General features: G+C 39.5%; 1 protein-coding gene across 7 annotated transcripts in view; it reads left to right on the top strand.

Moving 5' to 3' along the window:
- The window catches only part of Zfand6 (zinc finger AN1-type containing 6), a 64,038-nt gene that overhangs the window by 36,540 nt on the left and 12,996 nt on the right, over positions 1-14,502 (top strand). For 4 of the 7 annotated variants that reach the window (XM_038313526.2, XM_038313524.2, XM_038313530.2 and 1 more), the window contains 2 exons: positions 13,454-13,624; positions 13,988-14,096. In XM_038313526.2, coding sequence (XP_038169454.1) covers positions 13,454-13,624; positions 13,988-14,096 — 280 coding nt within the window. Of the gene's footprint in view, positions 1-5,722; positions 5,879-13,453; positions 13,625-13,987; positions 14,097-14,502 lie in introns of all 7 variants that reach the window. The other 3 variants (XM_038313528.2, XM_038313529.2, XM_038313525.2) reach the window with 2 other exon arrangements.

Genomic DNA, 14,502 nt, shown 5'->3' with positions numbered 1-14,502 from the left:
GCCCTGTATATGAAGTTGGCCTTGCATATCTAATTGTTCTGCAGTGAATTGTAGTCAGGCGTCTTCTCGTGATACTTGTTAGCCCTTACTTCAAGTGACTGCATGTTTGCTGAAAGAAAAATCAGCCTCTGGAAATGCCATGCATGTTGTTATTTACTTGCTTATTTTGTGGTGCTAGGGACCAGATCCAGAACCTGTGTGTGTCAGCAAGAGCTCTACCACTCTTCTCAACCTCTGTGGTCTTCTTCTTTGTCTTACCTCTGTGAAGTTAAAATGATTATATTCCTAAATTTTTTGGTTACTTGTTAGGACTTTGTGGTTTTGTGGATGTTTTAATTTTGAAGGTAGATTGTCTTTTTAGGTACATGAACATCAAACATTAATATCTACCTTGTTGATTGAACCCATGCTTGCCAGTGACCTACCATAGAGCCACATTCTCATCTTTCTACATTGATCCTTGCAAGTAGAAGCTGTGGCATAAAATTTCATTATAATAACCAGCAGAACAGTAGGCAGCACTGGTCAGTATATCATTCTTGAATAAAGCTGTAACAAAAAAGAAAAAGTGGTTTGCTGTCAAGGAGTCTTGCTGTGTCTTTCCTAGTAACATTTCTAACCAAACAAGTTTTGAAAGCATTCGTGTATTCATCTGGGTCTTTCTTGAGTGCCTGCTGGATACACTGTGCCTGGGTCAGGAACTGGCAGACCCTGGCCCACTAACTAAATACTTCTCTGTTAACTTTTATTGTTAACACAATCATTAATTAACTTTTGTGTGTGACTTCTTTGCATTACCAAGGTAGAACTGGAGAGTTGCAATAGAGACCATATGGCCCACAAAGCCTGATATTTATTATTAGTGATTAGAGGGAAAGTTTGCCAACATCAGTCTAGTGTATTTTCAAATAAAACTCTAGGGGGAAAGTGGTTTGTGTCTTGAATTTGATGTTTCCCTTTTCTGTCTTCATTCTTTCTGTCCTCACGGACAGGTTGTTTGTCACTCATCTCTTAGTTGATTGATCTGAAGGGCACCACTGCTGATTATAGGCATCTGTGCTGTAACAGTCCCTCTGGGTTTGTAGGTGTCTGTTCCCCCAGCAGGCCTGTTCTCTAAAAAGGGAGTCATGAAACTTAACTCTGTCCAAAGGTGACTTTTATCCGTGGCACATGGGCAGGAAACTATGAGGAAGGCTTTATTCCAATGTGCCATTATCCCAGAAATCTTATAAAAGGAAAGGTTAAAGGGAAGTAAAGCAGAATCTGTACAAAAATTTAATAAAGTCAATAATTTTATTGTTTTATTAGGAACTCCTGTTTGGGGATGGAGAGATAGCTCAGTGGTTAAAAATCACTTGCTGCTCTTGCAAACTACTCAGATTCAGCTCCTAGCACCCATATGCTGGCTAATCTAGTCCCTGTTCTTCTGTGAAGAGACACCATGACCAGTGCAACTCTTGTAAAAGAAAGCATTTAAGTGGGTGCCGCACAGTTTCTGAGGTTTAGTGCATTGTCATCTTGGTGGGCCGCATGGAAGCATAGAGGCACACATGGAACTCGAACAGTAGCTGATCCAAAGGCCAAGAAAGAGGCAGAGACAGACAGCCTGACATGCACTTTTTAAGCCTCAAAGCCCACCCCCAATGACACACTTCTTAGTCTTTCTAATCCTTTCAAATAGTTTCAGTTCCTGGTGATTAAGCATTCAAGTATGAGACTATGGGCCATACTCTCTCCCTCAGACCACTGTAGTGGCTCACAGCCATACTGAACTCTAAGTTACAGGAGATTCAACATCCTCTTCTAATCTTTACAAGCACCAGACATGCATGTGGTATAGTCTTATATACATATATACCTTTATATGCATAAAATAAATCTTTAAAAAAGAACAGTGCACTTTTCCCCTTTTATTTATCAGAGTATGATATAATTACATCATTTCTCCTTGTTCTTTCCTTCAAACCCTCCCATATTACTCCTCACCTTGCTTTTTCAAATTTATGGCCTCTTCATTGATAGTTGTTTTGCACACACGCACACACACACACACTTATTCATTTCTAAATAAAGTCTGTTTGGTGGGTGTGATATTTCTTGTATTTATGGTTTCAGAGCTGGCCATGTGATATCCAGTAACCAACTGGTGTGCTCTCTCCTGGAAGCCTGTTTGCCCTGCTCTCACCATTTCTTAGTCGCCTGTAGTTCTTTGTGGAGGGTTCAGGCATTGTGGGCTGTCCTTCATCCACTTTGGCATGTCCATTGTTCTCATCCTTATTCAGTTCATTTCTGGGGAGTCATGGAGACTTTATAGGCTTAGCTTTTGACATTACTAGGAATCACTACAAACTCTCTGATCTCTTAATTCAGTGGTTTTCAACTTTCTAATCCTGAGACCCTCTAATACAGTTCCTCACGTTATGGTGACTGCCAGCCATAAAATTATCTGTTGCTATTCTATAACCATAATTTTGCTGCTGTTATGAATTGTAATGTAAATATCTGATGTGTAATCCCTGTGGGGGTCACAGCCCATAGGACTATTCTAGCTCTTTAGTCTTTCTGCTCTGTCTTCTACAATGTTCCTTGAGTTTTTAGGGGCAGGAACGTTTTGTAGGTGTACCCACTAGGACTTCACAGTTCTGCATTTTGATTGGTTATGGTTTTCTGTAATGGTTTCCATCAGAGCAACATGCCCAAACAGGTAGCCTTCTCTCTAGCCACTACAAGATCAACTTTTAAGAAGAGATAAGACCTTTCCAGGGGTTCTGGATATAGTGAAGTTGGAAGAGTGATTGCCCAGTATGCACGAAGCCCAGGGTTCCATCTCCAGCAACAGTTTTGGAGGAGTAGCACATGCCTGCAATCCTAGCACTTCGGAAGCGGATGGTAGCAAGATTAAATGTGTAGCTAAATAGCTGCATAGGCCTGCCTGGGCTAGGAGAGCCTTAAGAACATAAAATGAAGAATATTTTAAAGAGAGCTGGTTTTTTTTTTTTTTCATGTTAAGGGTTAGGGATAAAATGTTTACTCACTTCTGACACAGCTCAGTGCCACTGCTAAGGTGTCAGCTGTTTCATCCTCTCTTCTTCTGCTGGCGCAGATGCCAACACAGAAAAAGACACGTGCTTTGTTTTATTGTTTGAGACAAGGCAGCCTGTCTGTGCTGGAACTTGCTGTCTGATATTACCTAGCCTTCCCAGTACTGTTATACTGTTTCTGTGCTACACTTGTTTTGTTGTTGTTGTTGTTGTTGTTGTTGTTTGTTTTTTTGAAATGGGGTTTTCTCTATATTGTGTAGGCTGCCCTTGAATTTAAGTGGAAGTGATCCCATTGCTCCAGCTTTTCAGTACCTAGAAGTACAGGTACATGATACTACATAGGGCTATAAATTGCTATTATCATGAAAGTAGTTTTGATCTCGTAAACTCAGAAAAGGTCTCAGGGAATCCAGGTCGGCTTTGCATGCTTGGTTTAGAAGGTAGACTGTAGCCAGTAGTGCCCAGAATGGTTAGGTTGAATCCTAAAGTATCTGCATCTATAATAAAGTCATTGTACAAAATCCCAAGAGGTTTAGAAAAAGATGTTACTGAACTGAAGAATTTAAGCAAGCCAGTCATTCACAAAGGCTGTAAACTAAGTTGGCTGTGAGAAATGAAGGCGATAAAGATGTGGAGGAAAGAGATAAAGCCACTCCTTGCTCTGACTGCCTTGAAGTGGTAGTTGGATGGCTTAAAAACTTTAAGGTCAAAGAGAAGGAAATGAGAGGGCTTATAGGTATGGATCTTGTCTATTACAGATCATATTTTATATTTGGGGTGTGTGTGTTGTTTTGAAAAGCATATGAAAGTCTAAATGAGGCAGCCACTGGAGAGCTCTGAGTGGATTTCCCTGCCTTTTGTATAGAGGGGGTACTGAGTGATTTTATGTATGTAAGTACTGACTTATTTTTGAAGAAAAGTAGTAGAGTCAATATCAGTTTTGAGAGCGTGTTAGCTGGAGGTCTCAACTGCTTACCACATAGGTCTGTCTTGATGATGTGGCAGCCAGCTTCCCCAAAGTGACAAGCATATGGACAGGCTGATAGTGCCTCGCAGCAAGGCATGGTCTTTTTAGTAGTGTCTTTGAGGTAATTATGTATGACTAAAGCATGAATCTCAGTCCTGCCTTATTTTACATTTTAAAAGTTGAGTCCATATAAATCACTAATGAGAGAGAAAATAACAAAATCTAGAAGAAAAGTATGGAATATCTTCATGATCTTGAAATAGACAATAGCTTATTAAATACCACCTAACAGTACGAGGGCATTGTTAACTTACATCACTGTGATATCTGACAGGAAGAAGTTTCAGGAAGAAAAATCTGTTTTGGCTCACAGTTTCAGATGACTCAGTCCATCATGGTAGGGAAGTCCATGTTATTAAAGAGGGTGTTAGAGGCCCCTTGTTTCATGACAGACCAGGAAGCAAGGAGTGCAAGCCCAGGATGAGGGACTTCGTATCACTTTCAAAGACTTGTCCCCAGAAATCTGTTCCTCAGGCCCAGCTTCCTGGTTCCACAACATCCCAAAGCACTGCCACCAGCCAGGGAACACACATTCAAAGCTTCAGCTTATAGAATTAAACCGCATTAAAAATGGAAAAGACAGGGCACATAGTAGGCAACATCAGGTGGTGGTGGGGAATCATCCAACAGGAAAGACAGTGAAGACAGAAGAAGATGCCCAGTAGCCAGTCAGCATGCAGATCCCCTCTGCTGTGCTAGTGCCAGTGATGGTGAAGCAGCAAGGCATGGGGGCACAAGGACATTAAATAGAAGGAAAGTAGTAAAAAGCAAAGAAAAATCATTCTCTTGATTTTAGAGTCCAGAAATCAGAAATGAAAGTGCTGCTGAAATCTCAGAGCTTGCTGTGTCTCTCTCTTTTAAAAGGCTTACCTGGTTAATCAAGGATGAGATGGCCTCAGATTTTTACTCTATTTGGGAAATAGGGCTTCAGAGGTTAGGGTATGGGTATCTTTGGAGCCATCATTTAGCCCAGTGTAGGGAGAATCAAGGAATAGCCTGAGACTTATGCTGCTAGGAACATGTAAGCATTTGTATTTGCTTTGGGAAACTGGTGGTCTCTGCTGAAGTTGAATATCCACACCATGATTCAACTTTTCTACTCTTAGGTATGTACTAAACCAAAGTATGGACACATGTTAACCAGAAGTTACATAATATTCCCAACAACTGTATTTGTAGAAGTCATAGTTGAGAAAATTCCAAAACCCTCATCAACATGAGAGAATGTTTTATGCCATGGAGCATACTATATAGGGATAAGAATAAACAGTTACACTAAAGAGCATAGCTGAGTCCCACAATGTTAGATGTTATTAATTTCTTTACAAAAGTTTAAGAGATACTACTGAGTATAGTATTCAGGCATGAACACACATACACTGACCACCTGCACCTTGCCTCATTTGTTGACTTTGAACTTGAAGAGGGCATGTGTCCCTGTCTAGCTCTTACAGACCTTTTTGATGAGATTTATCGTTCAGGCCTGTGGAAACTTCCAATAGCAGTAGCTAGGCAAGTGGGGTTTATAATATTACACTTCTTAATGTTGATGTGATTAGCATGTAGGAATGATGTGTTGTATGTTTTCTAGGAAAATATTTTTAGAGATTTTACCCATATGTTAGGAGGACTCAATGGCCTTTTTGTCTTTCAGTGCAAGCAACAGCAGGAAAGAAAACTCGACATATAGGGATCTGGGGACTGCTATGCAGAGAGTTATCAAGCCTACAAGTACAGTAGGAACTTTAACCTAAGTCCCTGTTCCTTTCATCAGAGTGAGCAGCTTTCTTCCCAAGAGTTTTCTGTCAAGGTGTGTTTTCTATTTGCTTTGTGACTTTCCTATTTATCTCTGCATACAAACTCCCCCCAACTCTGTGTGTGTGTGTGTGTGTGTGTGTGTGTGAGATCTTCACTCACATGGAATTAAAGATCCTGATGTTCGGGCTGGAGAGATGGCTCAGTGGTTAAGAGCACTGACTGCTCTTCCAGCAACCACATGGTGGCTCACAACCATCTGTAATGAGATATGGTGCCCTCTTCTAGCGTGTGGGCATACATGGAGGCAGAATGTTTTGTACACAATAAATAAACAAAAAAACAAATCTTTAAAAAAAAAATCCTGATGTTCAGAACTCTGAGAATTTACTTTGTGTCAGATTGGCCATTAATTGATCTTCGGTTCGTGTATTAAAAATTATAGTAGGGGGTACCTTGATTCTTTGCTGTCTTCTGAGATTCCATTTCCTTTTTATACAGTAATAGAGAACTAGCCATCTCTGGGTGCTAAGCTTTCTCTTGACTAATGAAAGGCAGCTGGGCAGTCCCAGGACTTAGGAGGCAGAAGGAAATGATCTCTCTGAATTTGAGGCCAGCCTCGTCTATGTAGTGAGTTCCAGGCCAGCCAGAGCTACAAAGTGAGACTCTCAAAAAAAAAAAAAAAAAATCAGAAAAAGAGTGGAGGGACATTAGGAGTTTGTACTATAGCAATGTTTAACAGTTTAATTGCTTGCTACATTATGTGTGTGCACACTACTCAACTCCTTTGGAAATTACTAGTAAAGGTCCTAAACTTTGGTCAGGGGCAGTTCCAAAACCTCGGATTTGGTTCCTAGCACCCATAGTCATCTGTAATCCCAGTTCTAGGGGATCCAATGCCTTATTTTGGCCTTTACAAGCCCCAGGCATACATGTAGAACACATACATATATTTAGGCACATATGCGTGTGTGTGTGTGTATTTTTTTATTACTGCTAGGAGATGAAGGGCCCAAAGTATATAGCCTCTGAGAAGTTGACCATGGCCACACATCCAAGAATATTGGCCAGCACAAATTGGCCTTGATAGGGTTGAGGGAGTGACACAAAGTTGAGTGGGGTGGACTTCAGAAGAGTTGAGGGAAGGAGGGTGAAAACACTCTGTACAAAATTCTCAAAGAACTAATAAAAACTATATTTTAAATCTGAAAAATAAGAAAACTGATGGACCAAGTGGGCAAGCACAGGCGGCATTCAGGCCTGCCTAGCTGAGCTTCAGTGTTGAGAACGTGAGCTCACTTTGTATGAGGTCTTCCTATTTTACTTGGAAGTCTGAAACTTTAACAACTAGGTAATTTTAATACGTGCTGGCCAACCAAACATGGCTGAATAAGATTAAGTTGGTATTTTACAGCTCTCTGAGTGACTTTGTAAATTTTCTATCTAGTTTCCTTTAGATCAAGGCAGGAAAACAATGGGGTAGGTGTATGCATCTTTTAACTGCTCTGTTCTAGATCACATTTCCATATTACTTTCAACAATAATGAGATGTGGTTAGTCAGCAAATACTATGTAGGGTTCATGTGGGTATAAAAGGGATTTGAAGACTCTTCGTATAGATGGAAAGTGAGTTATTAGATTGCCCTATGGTAAGATTGAAGCATCATAAAGAGTGCCATATGCAACTTTCTGAGGAATTCAAGAAAGACTGACTTGACTGAAATAGATAGGACTGTTGGGGCATAGCAGACAGCATCTACTGGGAAGGAGCAGCAAGAGCTCTCCTTTATGCAGTGAGCAGTATGCTTAAAGCAAGGGACTGGTAGAGTTGGAGAAGATGGAGCTTTAGCTGTGTGGTGGGCACTATGTGCATGATTTAATCTCTTGCATAGGTAATGTATATATGCTAGAGCATCAACACTAGGGTAGATTACTGACTAATTCAGGCTCTTCCAAACACGAAAATGGCAAAGTTGGGAACTGCATTGTTGCTGACTGACTCCAAGGCTGTTCTCATTTAACACAGTATACATTGTGTGGAAAGTAGGCTGAGCTAGGTACATTATGTAGAACATGAATGCTTGGTTGAGCATTCTTCAAGGACAGTTACTATATAGTAACTCAGACTAAGTGTTCAAAGAACACTAAAGTCAATGGACTGAAAGCAGGTAGTAAAACAGAAATATTAAAAATAGTGCCGCTATTGTGCCCATGAGATGCCAGAAAACACCCCCACCCTTGCTCTCCAGTGTGAAGGGAGGAGTGTCACCATTCGGATGGAAAGTAAAGTAACACGAGAGATTCCCAGATGAAATCACTGTAACTGGTTGGTGATTTGACTGTAAGAAATGAAATAAAGGCATGTCCTTATAATTACATCTTTGTCTTCATTCATTGCTAATTTTTGTAGGCATTTTAATAGTAATGAATTTTTTGGCATTCTCAGATGATGTAATTTTGAATTTTTATACAGATAAGGACTTTGTTAGGGAAAATACATAAAGGAAAAAATTAACTTTTTGAGTACAATTGTTTACAGCTAGTTAAAATTGCATATTATCTTAAGCCTGAACAATCGCATAAATTTAAGCTAGTCTTTAAATGCAAATAATAAAAATTCATGAATAATTTAAAATTAGATTTATTTTTAGATACTACAGATTGCCATTCTTTTTTTTTTCTTTTTTTTTTTTTTAACATAAAAAGACTGATCTGTCTTTTTACCAGATGTGTGACTTTGGATCAGTTACTGAGTTTTTGAGCATTATTTTCCTCATTTTTAAACTGGGGGTCTCATAGCACCATCTTGGAGAGTTGTTTAGAGATAAATGACGTAAGGATAAAACAATAGTCCCACAGTAAATTCCGAATGACTGAAGCATTAGTGAGCAGAAGGAGTGATAGGCTGTGTTTGACTCTGAAGGACTGCTTCAACACTTTCATGAGCTGCTTTATTACTATACTGTGCTAGCCAGTGCTTGAGCTTATGCCTGGCATTTTCACCTCCTGGATTTGCAGCTGTGGAGTCTCACAGTGCAGCATGAAGAATCGATCTGCCCTCTTCTTCTCTCTTACCTGTTTTGCTCCCTGCTCATTTCAGTGCTAGATCGATGCCTTGCAAGTTCACCTACCAGAAAAAGCACAGTGTGGTGTGGGGGCAGACTGTGGTTTTCCCATGGTACTCTTGCTGTGTCTTTGCCTTCAAATAAATTGTTGCCTTTTGTGACTTTTTTTTTTGATAATTTTGAATCTTTACAAAAGTTACTTTTTCAATGTTTTGAAAATGAATAAATACGATGGAAGGTTTTTATGCCTCTGTAATACCTTGTGTCTTTTGAATTCTGAAAAATTATTGTCAGTTTGCTGTTGTACAGGGTAGTTTGGCTTAGGAAATAGCTAGAATTAGATGGTATAGAATTTTAACATTTGTTTTGAAGTTAAATGTTGTGGTAGGAAAGCTTGATGGTCATGCTTTTGTCTGTTTACCTGAGTGTTCGCAGAAGTACATCCCTCTCTCTTTGGGGTTTTTGTGATTTTTTTCAGTCACACTGAAATGCTTATCTATTGTGGGGGATAGCACCTTTCATTTTATCTTTTTTAAACCTGCTGTTTAGAAATACGGCATAGTAACATTTTGAACTTGTTTTTTTTCTAAGTTGTCTTTACTCTATTACCTATTTTCAGAGCCTTGTTAGGTGTCCCTGATAGTTAGGTGTTAGGTGTCCCATGTTGTCTCCCCTGATAAAATTTTACATCCAGAGATAATGCTGTGTGTCTGTACACAAAGAGTAAGTCAGCTTTGTTCCTCTTTTCCCAAAAGAATCCATGTCAGCCCTCTTGAAGTGATGTGACCTGTGTTGAGAAATGTGCATTCTGCAGCAGTGGATTCTCAGTGTTAGGTCCAGAATCTTATGCTTTCTCAAACTAATGAGTACCATGAAAAGCTTTTCTAATGAATATTATGTTTTGTGCTATTTTTCATATGACAAGTAATTAACTGAGGAGAACATTATTTAATACTGATTCATTTAAAATGTTTTAATGGAAAATTGCATCTACTCCTTCGTACACTTTTTTTTAGTAATAAGAGGCTTAATAAAACAAGATTCTCACAATTGGCTGAGGATTTAACATAATACAGATCTGTAAAGAAAATGAGAAAAGAATGTCTTAACTTTCTAGATGATAAAAGGTGGTGTTCTTTAATATTATCCCAAAGTTTCTTCAGGGATGGTTGTAGCTAAGACCCTGATATCATATAAAACATCTTTGTCTTCTGTTGGCCTGTCTTTCATTTTGAATGGATCTTTTGTTCATGAATGGTTTTGTACTGTCATACATTGGGTACTTGATTCACTGATTTACAGAGCTCTTTAAAGATTGGTTCAGTATCATTTAATCATATTTTATTAATAGCACCAAAAATTTTACTAAAATATTCAAAATATTAAAGATTTGTTAAGCCCTTTTCTGTCTGAACACATGAATGTTGTCCTTGGCAGAGAATACTTTTGTTTGGTTGTTTTGGTGTAGCAGGTGCATTTATTTTATTTTTAAGAAAATGTCTGCCACATAATCATCTGAATAACCAATTCATCAGTCGTTTTTTCAAATAAAATTGTTCGTTAAAAGGATAATTCAGTCACTTCACAACTGAAATAGTTGTACAACCATTTTTTTTCTTTTATATTTCTCCAGAATGTAGAAATGCTTCATAGGTGACCCCCTCAGTTGATCACACAAAATATTAAAATGATGTGGTGACACATGCCTGTGGCCTCAGAAAACTCAATCTCAAAGAAAATAAGATGAGTGCCTAGGCAAAATTTAATGAATAAATTGCTTTTTGCTCTGGGTGTAGCTTGATGATGTCTGCTTGTAGCGAGCATGGTCGGCCAGCAATGGGAAATAACCAAACTAGCCTTATATGAAATACTCAGCTTTAATAAAAGGAGAAACTTACAGAGCCAGAGTTCCAGCGAAGAACAGGGAACCAAGAGAGCACAAAAACCAAAACACAGATCTTTTAAAGGTATTTTGTGCCCCGGAGGGGTCACGCCCCTCAGACAAGGGATTGGTCAGCTACCCCATCATCTGCTAGTATGATTTAATACACCGCTACTTTTGCACTGTTAAGGATCATTGGCAGGGTGTTTGTTTTAGGGCAGATAACTTGATAATGCTGATCTTCAGGTGATAGATACTGACCTCCATAGGGTCTCATGCGCCACACTTGTAAAACTGCCAAATTAAAACCTAGACTTGGTATAGCCAGGCTACCTGGATGAATCCCAGCTCCATTACCTAAATTAGCTTTATAATGATGAGCAGTCATCCTGATAAGAAAACTAGACAAACACGAAAAAAAAGTACAGGGCTAGGGAGATGGTTCAGTGGATAAATTGTTTGATACACAAGCCTAAGGGTCTGAGTTCAAATCCCCCACAGTCACATAAAAAGCCCAGCACTGCAGCATACTTCTGTAATTCCGGTGCTGGGAAAGTGCAGACCGAAGGATCCCTGGCACTGGCCGGACAGACGGCCTAGCTGTATTGGTGAACTCCAGGTTCAGTGAGACATAGGTTTTTAAACACAAGGTAGAAAGTGACCAAGGAAGTCTCCCAGTTTTAGTTTTAACTTCTGGCCTCAGCACACCTGCACACACACATTAACATAACACAAAGGAAAATGCAATAGATTAGCGTCCCTCCGGAGCATCTTGCCATCAGACTTTTATATTAGCTTCTCTCCATGCTAATTGTCTTCTAGTTTGACATATGAATCTACAGGAGAGAGATGACTGGTGCAGTATGTGCTTCACACATACACTCTGGCAAGGATGAGATTCCGAAAGAACTTGTCTAAAGGTCTAAATACTATTAACAAACAGCCTGAGACATAGTCTGTTGCTTGTGATTTCCTGTTTTTAGGCATGGTCACTCTAGGTACAGGTAGCCCAGGCTGGCCTGAAACTCCATGTAGTTCAGATTGGTGACTAGGGATTGTCTTGATTCAACTGTAATTACAGGTATGCATTACCACACAGAACTAGGACATTTTTTTCTTTATTCATTTGTTTATTTTGAGACAGGGTCTCACTGTATAACACTGGCTGGCTTAGAACTTGCTTTTTAGACCAGGCTAGACTGGATCTCATAGAAATGTGCCTGCTTCTGTCTCCAAGTGCTGGACTAACGGAGTACTCCAGCATGTGGGCTAGTACAGTACTTTTAATGGTAGATGCTAGGCCTGCAACTTCCTTTTATAGTCCAGATAAAGGGTTCTTGATTCTTAAATTTGGTACATCTTCTCTCTCAACAACTACAAAATACTGAGATAGAGCAAACTCTGGTTCCTGTGAACAGTGAATGCTTTCCTTAGGTGTTTACCAAATTAAGGCAGTTTCAGTGACAAAGAGTTTTCTATTTTGTGTGTTTTATTATTCTTGGTCGGTAATGAACAAGGATGTACCTGTAGTAAGGGGTTCTTTTTAATAAGCCTGTTACAGTGTTTGCTCTGAAGGGTTGATGGTGCCAGATAGCCATGTGCTTCCTGGGAGAGGTGGCATGTGAAGTTCTTCTGTCTTTTGGGTGAATGGTCAGCTCCAGGTGGTTCCCAAACAGTTCCTGAGTCCCAGCTGCTGGAATAATGTTTCTGTCCCATTAGATTTTAATTTCACTCTCTTTAAAAAATAAAAAAGTTTTCCCTAATTAGGCAAGTGGTATCTTCATAAAAGGAACATAACAGAAAAAATTAGCATTGCCATTCTTGAATATGTTTTCTGTTGCTCTTTTATAATTCATAGCTGCTCCTTTAGCAGCTGTCAGCAGCAAACTGTATATGTAGTTTGCTGTACATTTTCACCAGCAACAGTTTTTTTTCTCTGAGAAAGTCATTCATAATATTACTGGTTCTGCAATTTTTCGTCATTAATATTTTTTGTCATTAGTACTTTATTCTAATGCTAGGCATTTGAGGTGTTGTCACCTTATCAACATCATGATAGTCCGTAAAGGATAGCTGTGCATTCGTTCTTCTGTTTTGAATTATACTTTAGATGTTGTTCTATAGATGACCCTTAAGGAAAAACAGTGGCTGACTCACAGAGCAATTTAGCAGGGCTCTTGAAGTGAATTGCTAAATTGCCTTCCAAAATGATTGAATTCATTTCTCATTTCACCAGCACTCTGCCCAGTTCTACATACTGTCACCAGAATGAATATTACATTCAGCTGTAATTTTTAAACAGAATGAGTCACAAGTAATGTGGACTTGGAGCAAAATTTAAATAGCTAGAAATTAAGTATAACTTACAGCAAAACTCCAGTGATTGCTGGTTATTGTAAGAGTCCAGAGTGAAGTTAACCTTTGGATGGCGCAGTCTCTTCGGAAAGAGGCCCCTTACTTTAGGGAAGTTTTATTGTTTCTGAGCCAGCACAGACTTGCTTATATATAGGGTAGCTTGAAGTAGGAGTTACCAAGTATCCTGTGCTCTTTAGTCGTTTCTAGGAACAGCCATAGAATACTTAGGGAAAGGGCACATATGTGGTTTCCCTTTCACTATAAAGAGATATTTAGATGATATAAGACTGAAGTCGTGTATTGAGTTCTTATTCTTTGCAAATTTCAGGTGTACAACAGAAGAACATGGCTCAAGAAACTAATCACAGCCAAGCACCTATGCTTTGCTCCACTGGCTGCGGATTTTATGGCAACCCTCGTACAAATGGCATGTGTTCGGTATGCTATAAAGAACATCTTCAGAGACAGAACAGTAGCGGTGGTAGAATAAGCCCTCCTGGTAAGTGATCCAGCTAAAGCCCAGCGGTGTTGGCGACAAGCACGTGGGATATGTGCAATACCCCCTTTCACGTTCTTCATGTGTGTAGTGCTACACTCCTATCACTGACTCACATTTAAAAAGAGGTGGGGATACAGGTGTTGCCCAGTGGTAGAGCACAACCTTAGCATCACAAGGCCCCTAAGTTTAACCACTAGTACACTTCCCCCAAGTTTTCTCTCCATCAGCAAATTAGTACAAAGTTGTAAATTAAAGAAGGAAAATGTGTATACTATGTTTTGTGGGCAGTTGATCTTGCATGTTGCTTTTGGATCAGGTCTCGGGCTGTTGGAATTACTAACGTGCAGTGTGGTTGTGTTGCAGCAGCTTCTGTCAGCAGTCTGTCTGAATCGTTACCAGTACAGTGCACAGACGGCAGTGTCCCAGACGCTCAGTCAGCACTAGAGTCTACGTCTTCATCTCTGCAACCAGGGTAAGGTTAGACTGTCTGAAAGGTAACTCGGAGACTGATGAAAACTAAAGTGTATTGGTCTTTTGTTCCTAATCACTTTGTTAAGGAGCACTTTAAAGCCACTGCAAGATCTATTGACCTAAAACTGTATCTGACTGCTTGCTACTTACTAGTTACAAGATGCTTTTTGCTGTTTTTATGTCAAGGGAGAGATCTTCCAAGTCTTCAATCCCCCTTTGAGACATCTTTCTCTTTATTCTTCACACTGCGTCCTGACCTGGTGCTGCAGTCCCTTTAACCTAGCCCAGTTCTTCACATTGCAGTCCGTGGTCTGCACGTATTAGTGCCTCGATTCAAAAGAACCTTGTCTCTGTTTCTTTTTGTTTCTATCATGAGGTAATACTAAGGTGTGTATGTATATATATAT

This window comes from Arvicola amphibius, chromosome 12 (assembly GCF_903992535.2).
Source record: "Arvicola amphibius chromosome 12, mArvAmp1.2, whole genome shotgun sequence".
NCBI lineage: Eukaryota > Metazoa > Chordata > Mammalia > Rodentia > Cricetidae > Arvicola > Arvicola amphibius.
This window is presented reverse-complemented; position numbering and strand designations above follow the sequence as displayed.